This window comes from Ambystoma mexicanum, chromosome 1q (assembly GCF_040938575.1).
Source record: "Ambystoma mexicanum isolate Mex_15411 chromosome 1q, UKY_AmexF1_1, whole genome shotgun sequence".
Lineage (NCBI taxonomy): Eukaryota > Metazoa > Chordata > Amphibia > Caudata > Ambystomatidae > Ambystoma > Ambystoma mexicanum.
Window position 1 is genome coordinate 1,267,678,140 of NC_090922.1, and position 27,807 is coordinate 1,267,705,946.

The 27,807-nt window shown below is 47.1% G+C and overlaps 1 protein-coding gene across 2 annotated transcripts in view; it reads left to right on the forward strand.

The window, feature by feature from the left end:
* The window catches only part of OMA1 (OMA1 zinc metallopeptidase), an 821,003-nt gene extending 793,530 nt beyond the window's left edge, over positions 1-27,473 (forward strand). The window contains exon 9 of one of the 2 annotated variants that reach the window (XM_069642087.1): positions 26,977-27,473. In XM_069642087.1, coding sequence (XP_069498188.1) covers positions 26,977-27,186 — 210 coding nt within the window. In that variant the 3' untranslated portion in view covers positions 27,187-27,473. The remainder of the gene's footprint in view (positions 1-26,976) is intronic. The other variant, XM_069642086.1, reaches the window with a different exon arrangement.
* The last annotated feature ends 334 nt before the right edge of the window (positions 27,474-27,807 follow it).

Below are 27,807 nucleotides of genomic sequence, written 5' to 3' on the forward strand. Positions count from 1 at the left end.
CAGGAATGGACAGGGCCACAACGGGGATGGATGACAAAAGGAAGACGGTCCTTGCGATGCCGTTGCTGGATGACATCTGGGATGAGGGACTTGCCCTCCTCAAGAACCCATCCACGACACCTGCTAAGAGGGACCAGTACGAGAAGAAGTACCGGGTCCCCGACCCGTTGTGCCTTAGGACGCAGCCAACCCCGGATTTGGTCGTCTCAGCGGCGGCCAAAAAGAAAGCAGGGGGGGGCATCAGCTTCATCCTCAACTTCCCCACCGGACGGCGAGGGAAAGAAGCTGGACGCCGTGGGACGAGTCATCTCTTCGGCGCCGACCGCCATTAAGGCGGCCAACGCCCTAGTGATTGTGGCCCGCTACGACAGGCAATTGTGGTACAAGATCGCCCCCCTGTTGGACTTCCTCCCGGACGACAAGAGGGCAGAGGCCCTGGCGATCCTACAGGAGGGTGAGGTTGGCATCGGACCACGCCATAACTGTGGCAACAGACATTGCCGACACCGGTTTCCGCCAGTTGGGCAACAGCGTTTGCCTTCGACGGCGGGGATGGCTCAAGGCGACGGATTTCCGCCAGGACGTGCAAGCCAAGGTTTTGGACATGCCCTTCGACGGGAACAATCTGTTTGGAAAGACTGTGGATGAGTCGCTACAGGCCATCAAGACCGACACAGAGACGGCTCGGGCCTTGGGAGGTCTGAGCAGTGGCGGCTGTCCTTTCGGAACTCGGGAGGCAAGCAAGGTGCTTCCAAAGGATTCGGCCGCGGCTCCTCGACCTACCGTCAGGCGGCCTGCTCCTCGTCGCAAGAAGCCTACAGGGGACGAGGCAAGTCAGGTGGATCTCGCCGTCATCGCCAGGGAGGCCAAGGCGGCAAGGCTGCTTCCAAGCAAGACTGAACCGGCCGCCGCGTCGGGTCCCCACCGAAGCACCCCGGTGGGAGGCCGGCTGACAAAGTTCGTCAGCGTGTGGGAGTCCATCTCCACCAACCGTTGGGTGCTGGATGCCCTGGACCATGGGCACACATTGGAATTTCTAAAGAAGTGCCCCCGAATTCCGCCCGTGGCCAGGAAGGAAAACCACATCCCTCAACTGCTGTTGGAGGTAAGGGCAATACTCAAGAAAGGAGCCATCGAGCTGATCCCAAAGAGACTCAGGGGCTCCGGAGTATACTCAAGATACTTCCTCGTCAGAAAGAAGGAGGTTGGCGCCCCATCCTGGACTTGCGTCGGCTAACCAAATACATCAAGGCACAGAAGTTCCGGATGGTCACCCTCCAGCACGTGCTGGGACAGCTAGATGAAGACGACTTCCTAGCATCGTTGGATCTGGAGGATGCGTACTTTCACATCCCCATCTTAAAAGGACACCGAAAGTTTCTCAGGTTCGTAGTCCAAGGGCGGCACTACCAGTTCAAGGCCCTCCCATTTGGATTGAAGTCAGCGCCCTGGGTGTTCACCAAGTGCCTAGCACCAGTGGCGGCGCGGCTGCGCCTGCAGGGGATCCACGTCTACCCCTACCTCGACGACTGGCTCATCCGAGCAGGGCCAAGGGAACTCGCCGTCGAACACACGGCAAAGACCGGCAAAGACCGTCCGGCTGCTCACGGACCTGGGATTCTCCATCAACTTCCCCAAATCCCACCTGGTTCCGTCACAGGTCGTGCTGTTTCTGGGAGCCAAGCTCGATACAGTCGCACAGTTGGCCTCGCCATCAGAGGAAAGAATGCAGGCCTTCCTGGGCAAGGTACAGCGTCTACTGGCCATGGACGTGGCCAGAGTGAGGTCCATCAAGTCCCTTCTCGGGATGATGTCCTCTTGCATCTATCTGGTGCACCTGTGCAGGCTTCGGATGCATCCTCTGCAGGAGTTCCTTGATGCCCGTTGGACACAAGCGACAGGCAGCTTCGAGGACAAGATCTCGCTCAACTAAGTATTCTGCCAGGCAATTCGATGGTGGGGCACCCGCGTGCATCTCGCCGCGGGCACAGACTTTCAGACCCCAGCATACCAGGTGACGGTGACGACAGATGCATCCCTGGAGGGGTGGGGAGCGCACAACGGAGATCTTCACGCGAGAGGCCTATGGCTTCCGGAGGAGAGGCCGCTCCACATCAACATACTGGAAATCCGGGCAGTGTTCTGGGCCCTCAAGTCATTCCTCCCGTCCCTCAAGGGCAAGGTGGTGAGGATCTTCACCGATAACACCACCACAATGTTCTACATCCGGAAGCATGGAGGAATCAGATCCCCAGCCCTATCCAATGAGGCCTAGGATCTGTGGCACTGGGCCGTTGCCCAAGGGATGTTTCTGGTGCCTTTTCATCTAGCAAGGATAAAAAACACCATCACCGACTCGCTCAGCAGGGAGCTGCGCTCTTGCCACGAGTGGGAACTACGCCAAGATCAAGTGGATCAACTCTTCCGGCGATGGGGCAAATCCCAAATCGACCTGTTTGCGATGGCGACGAACTCCAATTGCCAGAGGTTCGCCAGCAGGTTCCCCCAGCCGAGGAGCATGGGCAATGCTTTCTCGTTCCGCTGGGACGGCCTGCTCCTGTATGCGATCCCGCCATTGCGCTGCAGGATGATCCTCCTCGCACCGAGGTGGCCGAGACAGATATGGTACACGGACCTTCTGGACTTGTCAGCGTCTCCACCAGTCAAACTGTCGACGGATGCAGATCTTCTCTCCAGACAAGGAGGCGCCATTTTTCATCACGACCCGGAGTCGCTGAACTTGCAGACCTGGCTCCTGCAGCACTAGAGTTTGGAGGGTACGATATCCCGGCTGACTGCACAGAGGTTCTTGCAAAGGCCAGGGCGTCCTCAACTCTCAAGTGCTACGGACACAAGTGGAAGAGGTTCTCTGTCTGGTGCCATGCACAGAGGATTAACCCTCTATGGATTACAGCCCCTCAAGTGCTACCGTACTTACTGTCGCTGACCAAAGCTGGACTAGGTCACGCTTCCATCAAGATACATCTGGCAGCGATTTCCCGATACACCAGAACTGCAGGACGGTCGTCCCTGTGGTCTCATCGCCTGGTGAAGGATTTTATGAAAGGACTGTTCCGATCGTTCCCGCCGGTGAAGGCTCCAGCCCCGGCGTGGGAACTCAACGTGGTGCTGACAAGGCTCATGTGCCTGCCATTCGAGTCCTTGCCTTCGGCTCCGTTGAAGTTTCTGTCGTGGAAGACAGCGTTCCTTGTGGCCATCACCTCTGCACGATACGTGGGAGAGATTTAGGCCCTTTCCTGCAAGCCTCCATATTTGGCTTTCCATGAGACGAGGGTGGTGCTGAGGACGCACCCCTCCTTCATGCCCAAGGTGCCGTCGGACTTCCATCTCAACGAGCCCTTGATGTTACCAGTCTTTTTCCTGTCGCCTTCATCGCCGGCCGAGAGGACTTTGCACTCGCTGGATGTAGCCAGAGCGCTGAAGTTCTACGTGGACCGAACTAAGGGTTTTCGGAAGACATCACAGCTGTTTGTGAACTTTGGACCTGTGAACCAAGGGATGGCTCTCTCGAAGGCTTCCATTTCCAGATGGCTCTCCGGCTGCATCATGCACTGTCATCGGTTGGCAAACCGACCGTTGCCCGGCCGTCCGAGAGCCCATTCGACCAGAGCGATCGCTGCTACCACGGCGTTCTTGTCTGGTGTGCCCCTGCTGGACATCTGCAGGGCTGCTACGTGGAGGTCGACACACACCTTCACGAGATTCTACTGCGTCGACCAGGATTCCAGGGAGGAGTTCAGAGTCGGCCAGGCAGTGCTGCACAACCTGTTCGCTTAAGGTGAGCCTGGTGAGGAGGTAAGAGATGCTTAATGTTGAGTTTTATGTAATGCTTAATGTTGAGCCTTGCCACCTCCCATGGTTGTGCATGCGTGTACTGCTATGTATTCTTATAATCATGAGCATGTGAATGCATGCCAGACCCCATGCTGGAGAAGAAACAAGTTACCTGTAACTGTTGTTCTCCGGCATGGGTCTGGCATGGATTCACATGCGAACCCTCCCTCTGTCCCCTCTTCGGCTCTTCACTTGGTCATACTGCCACTTTACGTGCTACCAAATCTGAGGATGGCTGCCGAGGGCGTGGCTTAGGGAGAGGGCAGTCATTGGCTAGGGGCAGTATGACCCAGAGACCAGTGATTGGTTACTACTAAGAAAGACAGATCAGAAACGAAACTGATACTGTTTTTTTCTTTAACCAGGATTCCCAGCCTGACGACGGGGAATATTCATGAGCATGTGAATCCATGCCAGACACATGCTGGAGAACAACAGTTACAGATAAGTAACTTGTTCCTTCCCTTTGACAGTTCTGTCCCCCAGCGCGGATGCCCAATGGGCCATGCAAGGCCAGCGGCCGTTTGTCTTCTCTATCACTGCATGGCCCATTGGGGATGCAGGCTGGGGAACTGCACATGTGTATGTGCAAGGAGGCACTCCTGCCGTTGAGTTTTCTTTTTAATGATGTTATTACCTGGGTAGATTGGCATTTTAGGGCAGCCAATCTAGCCATTTCATACTGTGGCTTAACTTTCTATTTCCTGGCCATCTATGATAAAGCAGGCATGCCAATTGGCATTACGTGGCTAGTCTGGGATTTGGGGGAGTCAGTCTAGCCATTTCTTACTGTGGCATGGCATTTTATTTTACTGGGTATCTATGTTAAAGCAAGCAAGAATAATATGTTGCTAGACTGACATGTTTTTATATTGTGGCATGCAGGCCTCCAGATAAGGTGCGTACTAGGCGTTTTTACACATGCAAATCTTGTAAATACGACAGCTTTATTATTTTCCTTTGTACATTTACACACACGTTGAGGGCAAAAGGCAGTGCAAAGGTCATGTTACTAGACAGAAGCCAGAACGCTTTCAACATTTAAATATATACAGGAGAGATCAAATGGCCAAACATTAGAGAAATAAGGAAAGGTGTATTCTGTCACGATGCAGAAGGCTGCCGCATAGCAATGATTTCCATACGTCGGCTGAATGTCACATACATTTTACTCTCTTGCAAAGGAGAAAAGTCATTTTTACTCTCTTGAAATCACATTTACGCTCAAAGTTTAAAAATAGGGAGTAAAATACTCCCACCTCAAAATCTTATCTGGAGCACTGGTGGCATGGCAATTTTAGGAGTATGTTTCTGTGTGGTGATACTGGCATAACCAGCATGTACAAGTTTTTCTCATAGTATCATGAGTGCCATTATGCACAAAGCAAACCATGAGTATGTGTTACGCTCATCTGGTATCCACAGGGACGCCACCCAGCAGGGTTACTCGCTGGTATGCTTCTCAGCTTTGCCCTGATGTGGTCTGCGGGGAAGGTTCTGCCTTGTGGTATAATTAGGCGTGCTCTCCGTCCTGCCTTCTATACAGGGGCGCGTTGTCTTTCATGGGCGAGTGCGGTCCAGTTACTTCACTGACGCTGGCCCGTTTGATATTGTTCAGGTAGGTCTTATTGCTGTTCTTTAGTTTTGTTGCTATCCTGCATGCCTTTCTTGTTTAAAATGTCTCTTTTTTCTCCCTTAGGTATGCGGAGCTTCAGCGCGGCAAACTGGTTTGGTTGGGCCCCGCTGGTAAATGATGGCACATTAAGAGCGCTATGATGCGGTAAGTAAGCGCTATGCGGAGCGCTGCAAAGTCTTGCCTTTGCTAACCTGTGTTTTCCTTCCTTGTAGGTTGCTGTGTTCTTCAGAGCAAGTGGAATGTCCGGAGTGAGGCCAGCCGAGCGCCGACCAGCCAGGTATGCCTTTTGAGCAGTTTGTAATTTGTAAATGTCTCTACAGCTTTCTTTAATGTTGCTTCTATATTCCTCTTTCAGGTCGTTCTGTCCGGGAGGCGTGCAGATTCGAAGAAGCTGTTCTCAGTAGCTGCGAGTGTTTAAAGATGAAGACTGCAGGTAAGATGCTGCTGCTAATGATGTTCCTTTTGTCTCCTTGCAGGTTCTCCTTCTCCGAGGTTCGAGGGAATAGCTGGACACGGTGAGCGTCACGTTGCAAGCTGCAAAGTAACACGAAGCATGTTCTGCAGTCAGGGAGTGGTTTATATAGCCCAGGTAAAGTAGTAGCAGGGAAAGTAGTTCCAGGCCTGCCACACCCAAAACACTAGACCGCATAGCTTGGTTTTTAGGGAACCAGGCTATGTGGATGCCTCTATGTTGGCTGACAATACAATAAAGTAGTTCCCAAGCACATTGTTTTTCATGGTGTATGAGCCTGGCGCGATAGGCACCAAGACTGGCCCCATGAGGGCTTCTGATGAGGATCCCAGGCTTTAGAGGCCTTAGTCCTGATTCCGCCTGGCCAATGGGTTTGCCAGGGGGGGTTTTGGGTGAGGGTCGTGATAGTATGTTCTTATGTGGGAATACCGGCACATAGTGATGTAGCAAGCATGGAAATGTATGGGCACAGCCACCGTAAACATTTTATTATACTGGCATATATTGTGGGCAAATGCATCTTAAAACCCACTAGGAAGTGTTCTAGTGACTTGCTAACTTTCATCTATTGCATTTTTGAATTGCAGTTACCCTACAAAGCCAATTGCCATCTATCTGACTTTTTACCCAATTTGTCACAGAAAGTGGGCTGTATAATGCACAATTTGAACCCATTATTCAAACAAAGCTCTGGGGGGGTGGCATAGGTTGTCCCAGACTTAATCATTACACTCTGGCAGGTTTGCAGGTAATATATAGGCCCCTCCAATTAAAAAATAACCAACCACTACTGATTTTACTGCGACTGAAACTCCCTGTTTTGCCGGAAATATAGGCAGAGATTCCCAAATCTCATTGACCCACTAAGAAAGAGGATTTCCCAGTCCGAGGCCAAGTGCATGCAATAATGGATTTTGTAAAGTCTTCCTGTTCCGAACCAGTATCAACACTTTGCCTCAGAAAAACACCCACAAGCCCTCAACCTAAGCAGATGATATTATAATTGTACTTGTTTTCTATTGTTGAGCAAGTCTCCAAACTGCCTTTTGCTCTGCTATATCTCTAAAGTCACTATTCATCTTCACTCCTGCTTGAATTCCAGCAATAATGTTTACATCACCTTTAATTGCCCAGTGCTACATTCCTCGCCTGCTTCAAGATGCTGACTGTCAGTTGGAAGGCACCAGTTCAGCAGCTGCTACCCATGGTTCCCCATGTACTACCCCATGACCTGTCCAAGAGCAGGCATTTGTGTTGGAAGTGAAAAGGGCAGTTGCAAATGCAGCTAAATGTGCCACAGCTTTTTTCACCTGGGATCTAGAGCTTGTTAGCTGGAGAAAACAGGGATGCGGGAAAGACCATGAAGCCGACCATCACTAACAGGTTGTCAGTACATTAGTGAAGAATGCCTGAATGGTTGGGGTCGGAGGCAGGGATGTCTATGCAGCTCATACCCAGTACTGTAGCAACAGGAAGGGCCTGGGGGCTAGGTCTAGCTAGCTGGGAATGGGTAAGAGAAGCCTGCGATACTCAGTGACAGCACAGCATGAACACAAATCTCATCAATGTTTCTCGTCTGTTTTGTACATCCAGCGAGCCACTGGGTCTGTGATGAGAGGGATGTGCCACAGTGGCTTCTGCCACAAATCCTGCAGTTGTCCTCTGCCTTTGAAGTAAACAATATGCTCCTTCCTCAAGCAAAAAATATATTTATTTGGATAACTCAGGGGCAACGCACATGCTTTGGGAACAAGAGGATGCAGTGCACCAAGGCCTTAGTTGCTGTTCCAGTGCTTAGAAGCTGGAGGAGGCTAGCATTAAGCAAGATGTAAAGGACCAAAGAAAATAATAAAATGGGCCTTTTATAGCGGTGATGCTATGGAGCTGCTGCTGCTCGATCTCTCATCTAACAAAAAAAAACTGTGGGTTACTTACCAAATAAGCAAAACAGAAAGGTGATTACTGGAAGGTTTCAAATCATTCATAACCACTGGCACAACTCTGGGCAAACCTCTTGACCATCGTTTTTCTAATTGGACTTGTGTTGGTCAGTTGATGTTTCAAGTCTATGGCCAGACACTTGGCAGGCCTGGATGTCTGCGCTTTGGGGTTTATGCCTCTTCTAAAAGCTTGTCTGTTTACAGATTAGCCAGTGTGATGTACAATAGTCCAGCTTGTTGTGTTGGACATCTGCTTACATTCACAGTAATTTGGTAATATGGGCCTATACACACTGATATTAAAACTACATATGGTGATGCATTCTTGTATGAAATGTACATCATATTACAGTGATATCGTAACCATATTTTTCTTAGTCTACTGAGGAACAATGCTATGTGATGCCACTTCCTGTTTTACTGAGGGGTGAAAGGTTCTGTGCCATCACTTCCCATGATGTCACTTGGGGCAGTGTCAAATTACATCACTTCCTGTGATGTCATCCGAGGTCAAGGGTCGTGTGATGTTACTTCCGCTACTACAGGCATTTTGGTGAAATTACATTGCTGCATTCCAAGCTAGGAATCCTGTAACTTCTTCTTTCATCACGATTTTATATTGGTGTTTATCTGTGATAATTTACATGCTGATGTTGAAACCTTAACGAAAATAGTGTATGGCTGCAAAATATTCTCCAGTGAAGACTTCTCCTATAAAATTATAGTAATCCAACCATTCCTGACTGCTGGACTACAGGCTCATTTTCAGCCGTGGGGTCACAAACTTCCAATTTTAACAGGGACCTAGAAGTCCTTTCCACCAGATTACATAAGCGGTCCACACAGCATGTAAATTGATTCCTCTGAGCAGGTTCAAGAATAAAATCTAAAAGATAGTGGTCCCACACCACTTGAGATAAAATGAACAATTAAATTGTAGAGCTGCATATGGCAGCTGAAACGTAGAAGAAATGTATGAAAGGACTTGTGCAGCCGGTCACAAATATTGATTTTGCTGAACAGCCTGTTAGTGTCCACAATCGCCATCCTCAGGGCCTTCTTGAACTAAAAAGCATTCACTCAGATCCATCTCTTACCCCTGTTACCTATGGATAATGGTGGTACCAACCACTCGTTCTCTTCTTCTAGCTTCCACCCTAAAAGCAGGTGGGCATCCTTATCTGATCAAAACCCTAAGCAGTGCCCATTCATCTTTGTCTGAAGTATAAATGTAAGCTGCACCATAGACAAAAGAGCTTCCACGTTCTTCACATTAGCAACTGTGCTGATGATTCAGCCATTGGGTTGTACACTTATTAACAATTCATGCGCCTGATTGTCCAGGACCCATCAGTGGCACAGAATACTATGACTTTCTTTCATCACCAACCTGCTTCCACACAACAGAAACCCAGATGAGTAATCCTCTCCACTCCATTGGTAACTCATTTTGCTATTTAACAATAGGCACTTAATTTGAAAGGAAACCAGTTTTAAAGAATGGTATCAGAGCTCAGGTTTCTTTGATGAAACACACATCGAATATGCCCACAAAATTTAGCCAGTCGTATTTCCCCCCCGTAGTAGGCAATCTGGGTGGATTGCAACTTTTATGGATTGCTCTGTTCTCTCTAGGAACGGGGCTTCTGAATGTGCCAGTACCTCTGTGTTACTGGGTAGAAACGGTTGCAGGGCATCATAGCTCACTCATCGGAGAAAGCTGTTTAACCTCTAGGCTGCCTGGCATCGTTGGTCAATGTGTGAATTGGAAGATGGGGCTGGTCTGTAAAAGAAGATGGGTACATGGAAATGGGGTCCCGCAACTCACATCAGATGGCCGGAATTCGTGAGACATGAGAAGCATTGCAAAACTTCAGAGAATTGCCGATCCTAACTCGTGGGTCCTACACCACCCCACCACTCAGTGCGGACGTGGGTTCAGTTGGCCAGGACAATAACCCATATAGTTGAGAATAAAACTACTTCCATAAGTTATACAACATCTGCAAGCGCTATACACCCATTACATTATCCTCCTTGAATGGAAGAACCTTGGGAAGATAAATATAGTGGGAAGCTACTGGTTGATTTCAGGAAGGTGCAGAAACCTGTAACATGAGTTACTTTGGATTAATAAGCAGGGAAATTGCACAATTTCCCTGACAGAAAAACAATGGTATCTAATAATCTCCTCTGTGGGCCAGACAGTGAGTGGCAGCACCAAGCAAGAGTTAGTTGGATATATTCAGTGACACAGACCTATCATTCAACCAGATGGTGAGAAGAAACACTCCAGCTGATGGACATCAGACTATGATCCAGCCCTGGGAACTTGTGGGATCTTCCTGGCCATAGGTTTTATAAGAGCTAGACAGAATGGATAGCAGCAAGAACCTCAGAGAGTATTAAAGTCATTTGTGTCCATATATGCAGGAAGCCCCAGGATGCCTTAAGTAAAGGCTAGAAAGCGGGAAGAAAGGCTATCTCCCAACAAAAACCTCAGATCACAGTTCAGGAGCTAGTGAGCATTGGTTCAAGACCTTGTGGGAATGAAGCTTGGATTAAAGTCTACCAGTCCCTGTATCTTAGCCCTCTTGTTCTGCTCAAACTCTGTGATGTAACACAGACTCTACACCCAATGATTCTGGACTTCAATACCCTACAATAAAGAAAGCCACAGTCTTAAACTGGGTCTTGGTCTTCCATGACACTGGGGCAGGCCGCCATACATCTCACACATTCAACTTGTTTAGGAATGGTCTCCCCATTAAAGGCCATTCCATACAAATCAATACAGCTTCGCCTTTAAGACATTCAATGCTAGCTGTAAGAAAGATAGGTGAGGATTGCTGTATGCAGACACAGGCTTTAGAAACTAACCTTGTGATTTGTGTGAATGTATTGGATAGGGGGAACCCAGGGGAATTGTTGAATGATAAAAAGTGGACATATTACTCTGTCACCCTTAGGAAAGGGCGCTGACACCAATCCAAATGACAGGCTTTCTGCACCACTACCTTACCCTGAAAAGGAACAAGTGTGTAGTCTCTGAGAAAAACCTTCTAACCACACCAAGCCCAGTGACTCCTCTCAGCAGATAAGTACTAATAACATTTACTTCACAGCATAGCAAAATGACAACTTGATATTGTATTGCATTCGTCATTTAAATAGACCCATTTCCCCATTTGTATGGCCTCAATGCGCTTTGTGGTTGGAACACCTTCGGGGATCGAAGTGCAGATATGGGAAATTCTAAGAGTTTACTTTAACATGCATGTGTGCATTCTGCCAGGATTAGAAATTAGGAGGGCTAGCTAGGCTCCCGTAAGCAACCCAGTGGTCAGGCATGTGGGCGGGTGCTGTTGGTGGTTAAGACAGAGTGCCAAGTGCAGGAGACTCGATGTGTGCCCAGCTAGAACGAATTTGTCGCTGTATACTAATGGTAGAGGTGTTGAGACACTTCAGGGGGTTTCAGTACAGATGGCTATGCTAGCAGCTAGACCGAATTTGACATAGCCGTAGCTGCATTCTGGAGTGCATGGATAGGGAGCCATGCCTGCAGCATGTGTCCACAGACGTGGTGCGATTTATACATACTTTAAACTCGGACAGAGTTTATCTTGGATGTCGCTTTCCCAGGTCTCCCAAGGTGATTGGCTGGTCTTGCAAACCGAGAACCACCTAGAATTGAGAACTTAGTGGGAAATACGCCTAAGTTTGAGACACAGCAGCAAATGGAAGAACACCTAAGTCTGGACGCAGCAAATGCAAGAAAACCTACGTTTGAGACTCAACAGTGAAAGGAGGAACACCTATATTTGTGACTCAACTTGGGATAGTGGAGCAGTGGGAGGAATGCCTACGTTTGAGACACAGCATCAAATGGAGAAACACCTACATTTGGAACAGCAGTAAATGGAGGAACACCTATATTTGAACTCAACTTGAGTTATTTGAGCAGTGGGATAAAAACCAGACAGAGCAGAAAATGGAAGAAGCCCTAAGTTTGAGACACAGCAGTAGATGGAAGGACGCCTAATTATGAGATGCAGCAGTAAATGAAGAACCACCTAGATTTGAGACACTGCAGTAGCGGGAGAAGCCCTACGCTTGAGACACAGCAGTAGATGGAACAATGCCTAAATATGAGACACAGCAGTAAATGGTGTGCCACCTAGACTTGAGACATTTGAGCAGTGGGAGAAACACCTACGTTTGATACACAGCAGCACATGGAGAACTGCCTGAATTTGGAACACAGCAGTGGTTGCAGAACTACTAACTAGCTGACTAACATGGGTGTGTTATGTTATATAAGGTAATAAGAGTGGTAGGGCTTTACTGGAATACAGCAATTGCTGTACTCCCCACCCAGACCACACTTATCTTATTAGTCGCTGCTGGTTGACGGCAGGCGATCACAGGCAAACACAGGAGCTGCTTCTTCACGGGCTGCCCTCTGCCTTTGGGCCTAGGGCTGCCCGTGCAGAGGCTGCCCAGAATGGAGTACTTAAAAGGGGTATGAGGCCCAATGACAAAGTCGTGGGCCGGAGGGAGGCATGGAGAAGGAGAAACTAGGGAAGAGAGCCGAAAAACAATGACAGCGTTGAGGGGCACATTTAAGTAAAATGAATCGGATGGCATAGTAAATTCAATGGATAAGGCATTGAAAGTACTTACCCCAATGGCAGGCTGCAGCAGAAATGTTCGCGCCACTGTTCTCCGGAGCCTACACCCTCAGAGAAGGCTAAACTAGGTCTGAGGCCCAATCACAAAGGCTGTGGTTAGGAGGGAGATGGGGGAAGGAGAAATCAGGAAATCAAAGTTTACTCTAACACACAGCACAGTAAAAGAAACACGCATTTAGCCATGTGGATAATGAACCTTAGGGAGTTATTAATCACACAAGCGGAGACCAAGATGCAATGCAAATGCCTTTCAAGTGTATAAGAACACAGAGTGCCATCTAAATTCATGACAAAGTAATCTCCCACCCATGTACTCACCCAGTTGATGGACTGGTAATACAAACAGTTAAAAAATTCAACAGGTTGAACCTGCAGAGAACTTGACAGCTAACACAGAATCCCCTGTTCCTACTCATACATCAGGGCTTGTTATGTTATGTAATGTTATTGTGATTTATGACATGCATTGCTGCCATTTTCATGATCTCCAGGTGCTTATGTGGATCTGAAATTCAATAAATTGGAAAGTAAATGGAAAAAACAAGACCTTGTGTTTAACTGTTGGTGTATATAAAACCAGGAGCAACTGGCATATGTGCAGGTGTGGTTTTCCAGGTGGAAAGTGATCTGTACACCAGAGGAATTGTGGTTTACATACGCGAGATCTCAAGTGTCTGGGAAGGATGTGGGTGTTTTGGCCAGTGGACATGTTTACAAATTGATTCCAGAGGTGAAGAATTGAGATTGTTTTTATGTGGGTTGAGGGTTTTGTTTAGCTGTTTGTGTTGACAAGTTTGGTGAGCAATATTGGATGAATGGTGAGGTTGTTAGTGGGTTATGTTCTTTGTACCTTGTTTGCAAGCAAGGTTAGTTTTGATGTGCTTGGATCTTTCTCATCGGTATTTCAGATGCAGAATGTTTGAGAGATGGTACCAATTCTTACCGCTGTTCTGGTGTAATGTCATGGTTCAAAGGATATTGATTAATGAGTTTAGCTTTAATGGGTTTTGTTTAAGTGGTGTTTTGGTCCAAATATGTTCTAGGTAAGTTCCATCTGAGTATTCTTGCAGGTTTTTTCCCAGTTTTTGGCTTGTTCCTTATATTCTTCCTAGTGTGATTTTCTTGTTGGGTGGGTGTCGGGTTACCATTGGCAGTGATGTTAGATGGGTTGTGCCCGTATGGCATGTTGTCCCAAGAAAATGAGTCTGTTAAATATACATGCATATCACATAGATGTGTACTGAGCTTTCTCTGCCTAGGACATGCTGGCATGTTCCCCACATAAACAAAAATAGCTGGGGAAATATATCCTGAATGTTCAGGGTTCTTACTAGCAGGTTCCTCACTGAATGGAAAGGCTGATCAATAATCCTGAGTTTGAATCAATAGTGCGGATGGAATATCTACTATGCAAACCTCACCAATGGGGTGACCTGGGGACGCCTGGAGTGGGAGTAGAATTGGATGGTGGGATGGCGGACTTCGGTGCACAATTGGTAATACAATTGACAATGATGAACCAATGCAAAATAAGTGTTGCAAATGAAACCCATTCACAATAAAACTAGGTAATGGGAGACGCACACAGGAATGGCTGCACACCCAAGGCAATGTTTACTGACAACAGGGATGGTTGTTAAAACTTATTTTTAATAAATATGAATTGGAAGACTAAAAAGCAAAGTAAATGCAAATATTCTACATCATGACAGAATAACATGCAAGTTAAACGTAAATGATAAACAACCACGTGGAACAATATGCAAGGTGAATGCAAATAATATACAGCAAAGCAGACAAATTGCAGCTTACAATTATATGGATGGGATGATATGAAAATAGTATTTCCACAGTTCAATGGGGAAACCTTTACATCGGGTTGAATGTTACACATGTAGAGTAATGGCAGACAGATCAAAATATGTAGGAAACATGATATATACAAGGGCAACAGGAGCTATTCTAATGAAATGCTGTATACTTTAACTTCAACATAATTCTGAACATAGCACATTGATTTTTTATCAAAGCGGTCACTAGGTTTTACAGATAAACAGCTTTATATATTTCAAACATTGAAAACACTGCTCACAAATACATGTCCACTGGAACAGCTGTGCTGGGGTCTGATTAACACCATACACATTTTTCAAAATGAACAGTGTGATAGGATCGTAAGGTTGCCCGTGTCACTCAGTTCCTGGGACTCCTCACATCTCGGGTAGGCTGCCTACCAAGGTATAGTCAGAGACCAACTTATCCCAGGGTTGGGTAATGGGTGGTGGCATGGGGAAGGCCCCCTGTCTTAGGTTCCCCTAATGCCAGTGATGCTTATTGTTTAATGAGTATCCCATTATTTATGACATAACCTATTAGCCTCTGTCCTATTCGTGCACCAGATGACTTACAAATCTGACATGAATCATGGATCTCAGGAAACAGTATGTAAAAAGGGAAGCTGAAACTGCAAATACCACAATGTACCAGGGCCCAATTGCTAAGACCCAGGCTTTAACAGGAGGAACGGGTTCAACACCCAAATCGCAATGGGCTGGTATTTCCATTTAGAAGCTAAATGGAACACCAAACCACCCCCGTCCCAATGCCAGTAGAAACATTGGAACTGGCAAAGATCTACATTGGAACAGGTGGGACCAAGGAATACTCCCCAAACCCTGGTTCACTGGAGACTCACCAAGCACTGGAGAAAATCAGTGAGTAAATTACCTCTCTAACCACTTGGTTGACTGGAAGAGAACGGAGATTGAGAAGGGGGAGGCCTATAAGGGAAGTCCGAGCCCTCAAAGGGTATAGTTCAAGTAGAGATTGTTCAAATGGAGGAGCTAGTGTCGCGGGCTAAGGGAAGTTTCTAATTAATTAAAACATCCACGCATTCCAGGTGCACCTCGAGAGTAGTATCAGGTCAGAGGAGATGACATCCTCCTCTTCATCTAGATGTCAGGAAGTCTGAAAAACAACTCAGTGCGACAGGACTGAGGATTTGGAACATGAAGGTTCCACTTGAGCGGACAAACATGCAAGCACAGACTAAAGGTTTTGGGGAGGATGCTTGCTGGCTCAGGTGAGGGTTTTATAGTTCTGAGCGGAGGAAGGTCAATGTGAGTCAATGTCCATTGATAAACATTATAGTCCATTCTAAGACATGGCTTTCTAGTCAGTTCAATGCACACACTATTCCCCATCATTTCAATCTGCAAAGGCCCTAGCAAGGATCAGGTGAGCCCCGGCCCCAAAAATGTATTGGCAAATAGTGTAAAATTGTCTGCAGTGCTCGGTGTACTCTGAGTCTTTCCCCCTGCTTGGTTCCTTCCCGGCCTGTGTTCCTGCCTCCCAACCCACCCACAAAGCAGCTAATTGACTCAGCCATCCTCATTTCAGACATCACACTAGGGCAGCCTGTGCCCTAGGCAGCACTTCGCCAAGGGCCACGAGGCAAAGGGCAGCTGTGAAAGCAGCTCCAAATGTTTTCTGCAGGTGTCAGCAGGTGAAGAAGCAGGAACTAACAACGTAGGCAAGGTGCACAAGTGAGGGACAGCTCTTTTTGTTTCAACACTAAAACTAACTCACTGTTAAAATTGTCATATTAACCTGTCATTATTTCACACCACAAGCATCAATTATCCACTTCACATAGCACACCACTCTAATCCACCCATAATTCCATGCTAGTCACCAACTGGAAACGCAAATCTGGGTGTTTATTGCATAGAAAGCTGTGTTCTGCAACCTAGACCTTTTTCTCACCATCCAGAAAACTCACATCTAGGTGCGTTTTACATTGAATGCTGTATTCTGCAACCTTGGCCTTTTTTCTACTACCCAAGAAACTCAAATCTAGGTGAGGTTTACCTTGAATGCTGTATTCTGCAACCTAGGCCTTTTCCCCACTATCCAAGAAACTCAAATCTAGGTCGGTGTACATTGAATGCTGTATTCTGCAACTTTTTCCCACTATACAGGAAACTCAAATCTAGATGTGTTTTACATTGAATGCCCAAGGCAAAGGGCAGCTCCTTTCAGAAGCAGCTCCTAAACGTGTCTGCATGTGTCAGCAGGGGAAGCAGGCAGCCACTAACAAACAAGTTAGACAACATCCAACACTATCCACAAGAAAACCTACCCAACTGCCACACTAACCCACTGCCTCTTATTCACATTTGTTAACCCCATATTCAAACTCAAGGCTTCCCCACTATCCTGGGGCGGACGCCACTACTCCTCAATGTAAGCTCAAGGTGCCGGTGATTGTTGTTTTGGCACTTAGAACCCCCTCCTGCTGAGGCAAGCTCCGTTTGAACCGCCTCCAAGCCGCAGCCCCCCCTGCTTCTCCCCTCTCCCCATTACACGTCCTGGTGGTTGCTAAAACATAATCCCACTCCTGGCCATGACTGGCAAAGAGACCATACAAGACTCATAGTGCTAGGACAGCCCTCTGCCCATTGCATCCCCTGCGGCGGAAGACCTGAGGCAAGGGACAGCTCTTGTAGCGGCGGCTTCAAATGGTGCCTTCACATGTCAGAAGAGGAAGGAGGCAGATGTCAACCAGAGTCAACTAACAAGGTAGGTACAATACCAACAGCTAAGACATCCTCAATCTCATCTTTTTTTTACACCACCCATAATTGCAATAATTACACCAACCTCCCACAGCAAAGACACGAGACAGCCATCTGTAAAGCGAATCTACATTCAATCTCATCTCACTGACTACTGTATTGTGAAACCTAGGCCTTTTTCCTACTATCCAGGAAATTAAAATCTAGCTGTGCTTTATCAACTGACATGTTGTGAAGCCTAGACCTCTTTCCCACTAACCAGGAAACTCAAATCTAGGTGTGCTTTTATCCCCGACTGGCATGTTGTGCAAACTAGGCCTCTTTCCCACTATCTAGGAAACTCAAATCCAGGTGTGCTTTTCTCTCAGGCTGCCATGTTGTGAAAACTAGGCCTCTTTCCCGCTATCCAGGAATCTCAAATCTAGGTGTTTTTCTAATCTACTGCCATGCTGTTTAAACCTAGGCCTTTTCCCCACTAGCCAGGAAACTGAAATATAGGTGTGCTTCTCTCCCCAACTGCCATGTTGTAAAAACGAGGCCTCTTTTCCCACTAACCAGGAAACTTCCAGTAACCCAGTGAAAACAATTGACCGATCACCAACTGCGTAGCTCTTTCTGCAAAACTTTTAATCTGGCACCACCTTGTTTAGGCACACATTCTAAAGGAAAGAAAAACAAGTCGCTAACCCAAAAGGTGGTCAGCCCCCTGACATCTCCAGCAAATTACCCACACCCTTAGAATCCCATCAAGCCAGGGACCCTCCCGCCACATCCAACTCATTCCTATTACAGAATAATAACACCCTAGTCAATCCCCCAACAGCAGCCTCCCTATCACCACCATCTCTGGATTATGACCCAGCTACAAAAGTCGGTAGGCCACCGAGAGAACACGTTATACCTCTAATCACAATGCAAGAATATAAGAACCGCCACATTCCAAACCCTGCGAGGCCCTACAGGCGGGCTAGTGCCCCTGTAACCCAAACTCCAACCTCCAAACCAATTTACCACTAAGGACCACAACATGCCACTGCACAGAACAGGGCAATGCCGAAGAAAAACAGAACAAGGATCAAACCAAACAGAACCACCCCCTCTCCCAGTAGAAAGTGCCACGAATACAGAGCGCACCCCTACAAACACTGCGGCCAACAGAATAAACATCACTATATCTATCACTGTACTTCGCCACTGACCATGCACCACAACGCCACCAACATTGCTAGACGTGCATGCAAATACTGGAACCACGCAGTAAAAGAAGAGAAACTCCAAGAAGAGAGAACAACAAAACTAACGCCCTCACCTCACAAAAAACACAAGTACACCACCACCAACCACAAGAAAACTTAGAAGAAGAAGAGGAGGAAATCAGCAATCCAATCGTTAATTTAACAGAGAGTTTCATTGATAAGGCAAACCCCATGGAGTACCCATCACATCCTGACAGCAGCATTGAAGCAGAACAACAGAACAACCGCAAGACAAAACCAACAATAACCAATAAACCAAACAACACTGCAACATAATCAAAGCTAATCTCCAAACATGCCACTGAGATTTACGACCCACTGTGCGACAGAGGTATTGACATCCTATTAATTACAGAAACATGGCTAGATGACAATTACAAAATCAGACTACTCAACTGCCTCCCTGACAACTTCAGGTGCTCTCAGGCAAATAGGAAAGACAAAAGTGGTGGAGAACTGCAGTAGCATACAAGGAACACCTGAAAATAAAAATAAATTAACCTGTTAAACATCAAAAACTATGAATCCCTAATCTTTCGCCTGACAGTGAACCCAAAACAAGCCTCAAATTTGTTCTGGTTTGCAAAGCACCGACATACGGTGCAACGTTCGTGGACACCCTCACAGAAGCCATCACCAACCTAGCTATCGAGCAGGAACACCTGATAATCCTCAGGAACGTCAACATCTGGTTTGAAAAAGAAACCACTAACTCACAAAAATCCCTAGCTAAACAACTGAAGACAATGAAACTACATCAGTTGGTCAAAGGCACAACATACACCGCGGGACACAAACTTGACGCAATCTTTGCCAACAGAAACCACCACAGCACTACCAATACAGATCCTCTGGAGTGATCACCTCATCATTCCATTTGTGACCACGCTACCAATGAAAGCAGCCAAACAACTCAACAAACTGCAAACTATCATGAAAGGAAACTGGAGGGCCATCAAAGATAGCAAATTAGTAGAACACCTCAAAATGGCAAAACCACGAACCTGAACGAAGTCGACCACGACACAAAAACATAACTGCTTCATAAATGGACCACCGAAACAATCGACAATATCGCCAAGAAAAAACCTTTCACTGCATCCTGCAACAGAGCAGCAGCAAAATGGTTTACTCCCCTTCTCAGCACCATGAAAAGGAAAAACAAGAAGCTGAAACTAGAATGGAGGAAAAAATACCACCCGGGAAAAAAAAAACACAATTTCAATGACAAATCCGTTCATACAAAAAGGAAATCCATAAGGCCAAAAAGAAATACTACGAGAACCGAATCACCATAGCCGCAAACACCTAAAAATAACTATTCAATATCATAAAATGAGGACTCACCCTGGCTACAACAATATACCGGTACCCTCACTGAAACTATGCAACAACCTTGCAGACCACTTCAAAAACAAAATCAATGCCATCCACCAAATCATACAAAGCTGAGCGGTCAACCAAAACACACAATCCACCCTCCCAACCGAGGATTGTTAGAACAAACTCCAAAACCTCCTCCAAATATCAGAGAGACATTTATCAAGTTGGTAAGAAATGGCAACAACGCCGGCTCCCCCATGGACCCTGCCCTCCTGACATATACAAATCAATCCACACCCCTGGAATATTACAGAAACCTCTTCAACGTTTCACTCTCAACAGGGAAACTACCGCAATCTTTCAAATCTGCATACATCAAACCCCTCCTCAAGGACACAGCAGGCAGCGTTGAAGACCGCTCCAACTACAGACCCATCTCAAACATCCCATGCACAGTAAAACCACTCGAAACCTACGTCCATGGAATAAGACAAGAACACATTGAAAAATGCCAACTGGTCGACCAGGCACAAGTCGGTTTCAGACCTATGAGAGGAACGGAAATGGCACTCCTCTCAATCTGGGATGATCTAAAGACAAATGCAGACTCCGACACAAGCTCACCTCTGATACCTCTGGACATCTCTGCAGCATTCGACACAGTTAGCCATATGTCCTCATCAAAAGACTGGAAGAAATAGGAATGACTGACCTAGCATTACTCTGGATAAAATCAAATAATTCCTAACAGATAGAAACCGTCTGGATTAATGCTTTTAAATCCACTCCAAGGGAAACCACCCGTGGAATACCACACGGATCGTCCTTATCTCCACTGTTCTTCAACATCTACCTGACCCCACTAATCTAGCTCATTAAAAGAAACGGCTTCACATGCTACAACTATGATGATAACACACAAATCGTCTACAAATTACAAAACGCACATGAAGAAAAGACAACGCTGGAAGACTGCCTACAAGAACTCAAACAGCCGCAACCCAGGGAAAACAGAAATAATGATTATTCTCCAAAATGGGAAAAACAACCACTACATCCCAAGGCCGACAGAACTAGGAACAGCACGACACCATCGACAACAGTAACATCAAGAAATGTTTCTTCCACCGGCACACAGTAAAAAGGATCCTACCGTTACTTTCCATCACCCATAAAACACTCACCATCCTCTCCCTCATCCTGTCCAGAATAGACTGTGCCAATAGCCTATGGGCCTCATTCCGAGTCGGGCGGTAAGGGTTAACGGTCACCGGTAACGAGACCGGTGCCGTTAAACCCTTACCGCCCTATTCCGAGTTCCCTTTGCGGGTTGGAACTTAACACCCAAAGGGACCTTGGAGCTAATTACGGCACCGTAATTTACGGTGCCGTAATTAGCACCTTCCCCATTCCCATTGAGCCCTATGGGGCAAAAATGGGAATGGGGAAGGGCCCATGGTGAATGGGGAATTACCAACCCCGCCAACCTTGGAATGGGGCGGTAATTCCGCCATTCACCATGGCGGAGTCGGAAAGATAACGGCGTCAACCAAGGCGCTAATAGCGCCTTGGTTAACGCCAGGGTCGGAATGAGGCCCTATACCTTGAAATGCTGAAACGCTGACTAAAGAAACTTCAATGTATCCAAAATGCAGCGGCCAGACTCCTGCTCAGACTACCAAGAAGGGAACACATCATCCCAGCGCTAGAAATGCTACAAAGGCTACCCATCAAACAATGAATAAGGTTCAAAACAATGTGCATAATGCACAGAGCAATAGATGGCCAAGGAGCAGAATTCCTACAAAAGAAAATAAGCATCTACCTTCCGACAAGACTTCTCCGATCAAGCAACGATGTTTGCCTAAAACCAAAACCTTGCAATAAGAGAAGATTCGGAGGGTCGTCATTATCCCACATGGCAGCAAATCCTTGGAACTGCCTCTCAAAAGACATTTGCAATACAAAAGATCACCTGAAATTCCAAAAAATACTTAAAACTTGGCTCTTCACATCCAAATCAGAAGGGAACGACTAGGAAAACAAAGACTCTGCTGGAAACATAGATTATCCCAAAAAAACGTACATGGAAAAACCAAGCCAGGCGAAAGCCGAAGAAAGAACTCCCCCTTACAATACCCGACTCTAAACAATACCCTGGAAACAGGACACATATGATAGGTTATACATAACCTATCATATCATATTATACCCAGACATAGATGGGGGGAGCATCAACCAATACTGCGAACCAAAGATGGCTCAGGGCACCAACCCCCGGTAGGTACGGATCTTGCACAAGAAACTCAGGGAGGCACCCAAAACCCCCAACTTAATCATCTCTAGCCAGGGGGTGAGGGGAGGCAATCACAACCTCTCATGCCCACAAACCGCAAGAAATCTACAGAGGAAAGCCACCAGCCTACGCAGTGTCTGTTGATTAAACTGCCAGATAATGGCCAACATACAGGATGGACAGAGATTATGAGCACAGTAGGCGAAAGCAAAGATGTAAGACAAATTCCCAGTACCCCAACTCTTAAAAACCTCAATTTCTGCATACGCTTTGCTAACGCAAACACACACAACCACATTTCTGCACAACAGTCAGCATGCAGTTCACCACACTGCATCTTCAAAACAAACAACACAGGGCCTCATTACACGGTAGGCGGTAAGGGTTTACCGGTACCGGTAAAGGCACCGGTACTGGTAAACCCTTACCACCTTAGTACGAGGTCCCTTTGCGGGACCCGACCTTAACGGCTGGTTTTACCAGCCGTTAAGGAATGGGCTCGCTAAGGGACCTTGGTGCTAATTACGGTACCGCAATTTGCGGTACCGTAATTAGCCCCTTCCCCATTCCCATTGAGCTCTATCAGGGCAAAAATGGGAATGGGGAAGTGCATTGGTGAATGGGGAATTACCGCCCCGCTCACCTTGGAGTAGGGCGGTAATTCCGCCATCCACCAAGGTGGACACAGTAAAATACCAGCGGCAACCATGGCGCTAATAGCGCCATGGTTACAACCTACCGTGTAATGAGGCCCATAGTCATGCACAACAGCACATGGGAATTGTACCAACCTGAAAAAAAGCACTCAGCGAACTGTGCAAACCCAACTCAGGCTGTCAGCAGGACATCACAACTCTCACTCTACCTATTCCTGCTATACCCTACTAACTATACCCCTCCACACTCTCCTTTCAGATCCGCCAGAGCTCATGGGGACCATTCCAATGGTGATAGTGCACAGTACAAGTTTCCTTTTAACATTAACATCAACATCAATCCACTAATGTGAAAACACATTATGTGGGAGAAGCTGCTCATGAATGGGGTCTATTATGAATGGAGTCTTCTAGTGGGATAAAAAGGGTAAACGTTTGCTTTTATTCTCATAGAAGAGGAAATCCAGAAAGGAAGTAGCTGATGGCAGAACAAGTGACTTTACAGTGTGACTAGAAGGTCAGAATGTCGGAAACTCCTAAAGCTATGGCTTCAACTGGAGGACATGTGCACAACCTCCCCGGTACAGACTGTATCCATTGCCTGTAGATACATCTCTGTACCGCCTCTCTACATATCCTTCTAATTGCACCCTTAATATTCCATCCTTTTAAATGTCTCCTGTTACTGAATCCCCCCGTTGCTCCCAATGTAGGTATCCTGTATAAATCCCAGTTCAATACAATGTGGCATTAAAGTAGAGGTGGTAAGCAAACTAAGGATGCTCTTAAGCGTTCGGTTGCTTAGCCACTCCTTCTCATATATTCATCATGTTCCATAGGAGCAATGATGCTCATTGTGACTTCTTCATTCTAGGAGCAGGTGAGTCGGTCCCCCTTGCGCGACCCTTTCCATGCGTTTTTAAGCCCAAAAAGTGCCCCGAGCTCCCCAGCCCCGCTTCCTGGTTCTTCCCCTCTCCCTCCCGCCTCCCATCCCGCCCCCCGCCCCTGATTGGTTGTTGCAGCCGAGGCAACGTTGGTGTACCGACACGCTTCCTGCACCTGCTCCTATTTCCCATCGTAGGAACAGGTGAGTCGGTCCCCCTTGCGCGACCCTTTCCATGCGTTTTTTAAACCAAAAAAGTGCCCCCAGGCTCCCCAGCCCCCTTGCGCGACCCTTTCCATGCGTTTTTTAAGTCCAAAAAGTGCCCCCAGGCCCACGCGTGCCCCGAGCTCCCCAGACCCGCTTCCTGGTTCTTCCCCTCTCCCTCCCGCCTCCCATCCTGCCCCCACCCCTGATTTGTTGTTGCGGCCGAGGCAGCGTCGGTGTACCGACCCGCTTCCTGCTCCTATTTCCCACCCTAGGAGCAGGTGAGTCGGTCCCCCTTGCGCGACCCTTTCCATGCGTTTTTTTAAGCCCAAAAAGTGCCCCCAGGCCCCTGCGTGCCCCGAGCTCCCCAGCCCCGCTTCCTGGTTCTTCCCCTCTCCCTCCTGCCTCCCATCCCGCCTCCGCCCCTGATTGGTTGTTGCGGCCGAGGCAGCGTCGGTGTACCGACCCGCTTCCTGCACCTGCTCCTATTTCCCATCCTAGGAGCAGGCGAGTCGGTCCCCCTTGCGCGACCCTTTCCATGCGTTTTTTAAGCCCAAAAAGTGCCCCCACGTGCCCCGAGCTCCCCAGCCCCACTTCCTGGTTCTTCTCCTCTCCCTCCCGCCTCCCATCCAGCCCCCCGCCCCTGATTGGTTGTTGCGGCCGAGGCAGCGTCAGTGTACCGACCCGCTTCCTGCACCTGCTCCTATTTCCCATCCTAGGAGCAGGCGAATCGTTCCCCCTTGCACGACCCTTTCCATGCGTTTTTTAAGCCCAAAAAGTGCCCCCAGGCCCCCGCGTGCCCCGAGCTCCCCAGCCCCGCTTCCTGGTTCTTCCCCTCTCCCTCCTGCCTCCCATCCCGCCCCCCGCCCCTGATTGGTTGTTGCGGCCGAGGCAGCGTCGGTGTACCGACCCGCTTCCTGCACCTGCTCCTATTTCCCATCCTAGGAGCAGGTGAGTCGGTCCTCCTTGCGCGACCCTTTCATTGCGTTTTTTTAAGCCCAAAAAGTGCCCCCAGGCCCCCGCATGCCCCGAGCTCCCCAGCCCCGCTTCCTGGTTCTTCCCCTCTCCCTCCCGCCTCCCATCCCGCCCCTGATTGGTTGTTGCGGCCGAGGCAGCGTCGGTGTACCGACCCGCTTCCTGCACCTGGTCCTATTTCTCATCCTAGGAGCAGGTGAGTCAGTCCCCACTTCCCCTCCTCTAAAACCTCTTCCTGATCCCATCCCTCCCGCCCATCCCCCCTCTGATAGGCCCCTCAACCTTTATCACTGGTCCTCCCAGGGCAGCCCTCTGCCCGGCAGCGCCCAGCGGCTAAGGGCCCCAAGGCCAAGGGCCGCTCTAACCGAGGCGGCTCCAAGATGTGTCTGCAGGTGTCCGCAGGGGAAGCCAATAAAGCCAGCAACTAACAGACACCACCAAAACCGTGAGTGTGGTATGGGTGGGGAGTAGAGCAATCACTCCACTCCAGAAAGCCCATGCCACTCTATCTTACCCCCAAATAACATAGACTGCCATAATGTTAGCATGTCCACTCTTAGACGGAATTGTGAAAGTTAGCATGTCCACTCTTAGACGGAATTGTGAAAGTTAGCATGTCCACTCTTAGACAGAATTGTGCAAGTTAGCATGTCCACTCTTAGACGGAATTGTGAAAGTTAGCATGTCCACTCTTAGACGGAATTGTGAAAGTTAGCATGTCCACTCTTAGATGGAATTGTGAATGTTAGCATGCCCACACTTAGATAAAACTGTGAAAGTTAGCATGTCCACTCTTAGATTGAATTGTGAATGTTAGCATGCCCACACTTTGATATAAATTTGAAAGTTAGCATGTCCACTTTTAGATGGAATTGTGAAAGTTAGCATGTCCACTCTTAGACGGAATTGTGAAAGTTAGCATGTCCACTCTTAGATGGAATTGTGCATATTGGCCTGCGTCGCATCTAGATTGAACTGTGAATGTTAGCATGTGAAAGTTGCATTTCGGAAGTGTGCCCTACAGCCTCTCCGTCAAGTTTAGAAATGTGCCCAATAGCCTCTCTGGTAAATGGAATTTGGAAGTGTGCCCAAGATCCTCTGTGAAAGCTGCATTTAGAAGTGCTACCAATAGCATCTGTGAAATTTGATTATAGAAGTGTATCCAATAGACACTCTGGAAAGTTGCATTTAGAAGTTTGCCCAATAGCCTCTCTGGAAAATTGAATTTAGAAGTGTGCCCAGTAGACGCTCTGGGAAATTGCATTTAGAAGTGTACCCAATAGCCTCTGCGAGAGTTACACTTAGAAGTGTGCCCAATAGCCTCTTTGATAAATTGAATTTAGAAATGTTCCCAATAGCCTCTGTATGGAAAATTGTACTTAGAAGTTCGCCCTGTAGCCTCCCTGTGGAAAATAGAATTTAGAAGTTCGCCCAGTACCCTATCTGGGAAAGTTGCATTTAGAAGGTTGCACATTGAAAGAGCATATAACCCATCATACCACACCCCACGCTTACTCTCTCCTTTACATCACCACTCAACTAGAACACAGAGATACTATGACACCATTTGGTATAACTGTTCTGATACGAACATCCGCCGCTTACTCCACATCATTCTATGTAAACACCGCTGGTCTCATACCCCCATCCAGGCGTTTTCCTCAGGCCTAATGCAGCCACATCCGTTCCGGATAAATCCTGCCAGAACGAACACATTCTCCTGATCTCTCAACCACCACACCTACCGATAAGAAGCAGCTATTACATGTGTACCGCACGAGCTGCACACATATCCGGTGCACACACGCACCTTTTGACTCTCCCTACTCTCTCTACTGATCTGAACTTCGGTTCCCAAGGGCGTTCAACCTACCAGCGCCTTCAGACCATACCAATGGTATGTAAGGCGCTATATAAGTGCGAAATAACAATAACAATATTGTAGTGTATTGCTATTCTTGGGCTTGTATGATGGGCCAAATGAAGAGGGTTTTCCTTTTCAACCAAACAGCTGATTTGTGGCCCAACAATCGTTCTGATGAATAGATTTAGATATTAAATGGTGCATATACATGGCACACTGAGTAATTGCAGATTTACTGTATATGCAAATATATATGTAATCAACATGTATAAGTATGCACATCTTGATAAGTTTATTAACATTGAAATAGTTGTTTATTTTCCATTAAACGTGTCCCTTCTTTTACAGGCACTTAAACTAAGGGAAAGCTGTAACTGTCCTCCTCTTGGGGGCCCAGACCCTCGGCTAGTTTTCCAACTTGGCATGAAGCAGCTGATAAAATCAAGAGAGGAAAGCAAAATTACAGAGGAGCCTTGGAAATCACGTGGAATAAGCCTGCCTATCCCAGGAGAGGAAATTCGTCCAGTTCTCACAGTCGTCACAACTTTAGGGAAATGATACATTTCAAATCTGTGGGAACGGCTCTTGTATAGTCCAATGTGAACAAGCATCTTCAGTATTATTTTCTTGAAAATTCACTGTGAAAGGGTCCCGGATCATACCTTCAACATTGTGTGCATTGTAGCCATCTTTATTTTGCCCTTGCATTTGCTGCACTTTAAAATCACTTTTAAGCCCGGGTATTGTTAGTTATTACACCATTTGTAATGCAAATACAATTCATTTTGACCACAATAACATATGTTTTTAAAATCATGAATAAAAGGAATCTAAACTTGTCTGCACATAGCTTAGTAATATTTTTACCAGAGAGATTTATTTTGTATTTTTGTATTAATATTGTAGAACGTTCTTCAATATATTTCACCACAGAGGAACACATATCCTTTGTGTAGACAAACAACACATTTTAGCCAACATTTCTTACATCTGAAAACCTCTAGAAATAAAATATGAACATGGGTATTTTTTGTACCCAACTCCTTATTCGATGAATACAAAGAACCAATTGAGAAGAGCTTGTCTCCTCCAACGGCGTGCATCCAACAACTACTCTCTTTTCTCGAGATATGCAGGAAAGCCCCAGTTACTTCTACTAGTGTATTTGGCACCACCAAA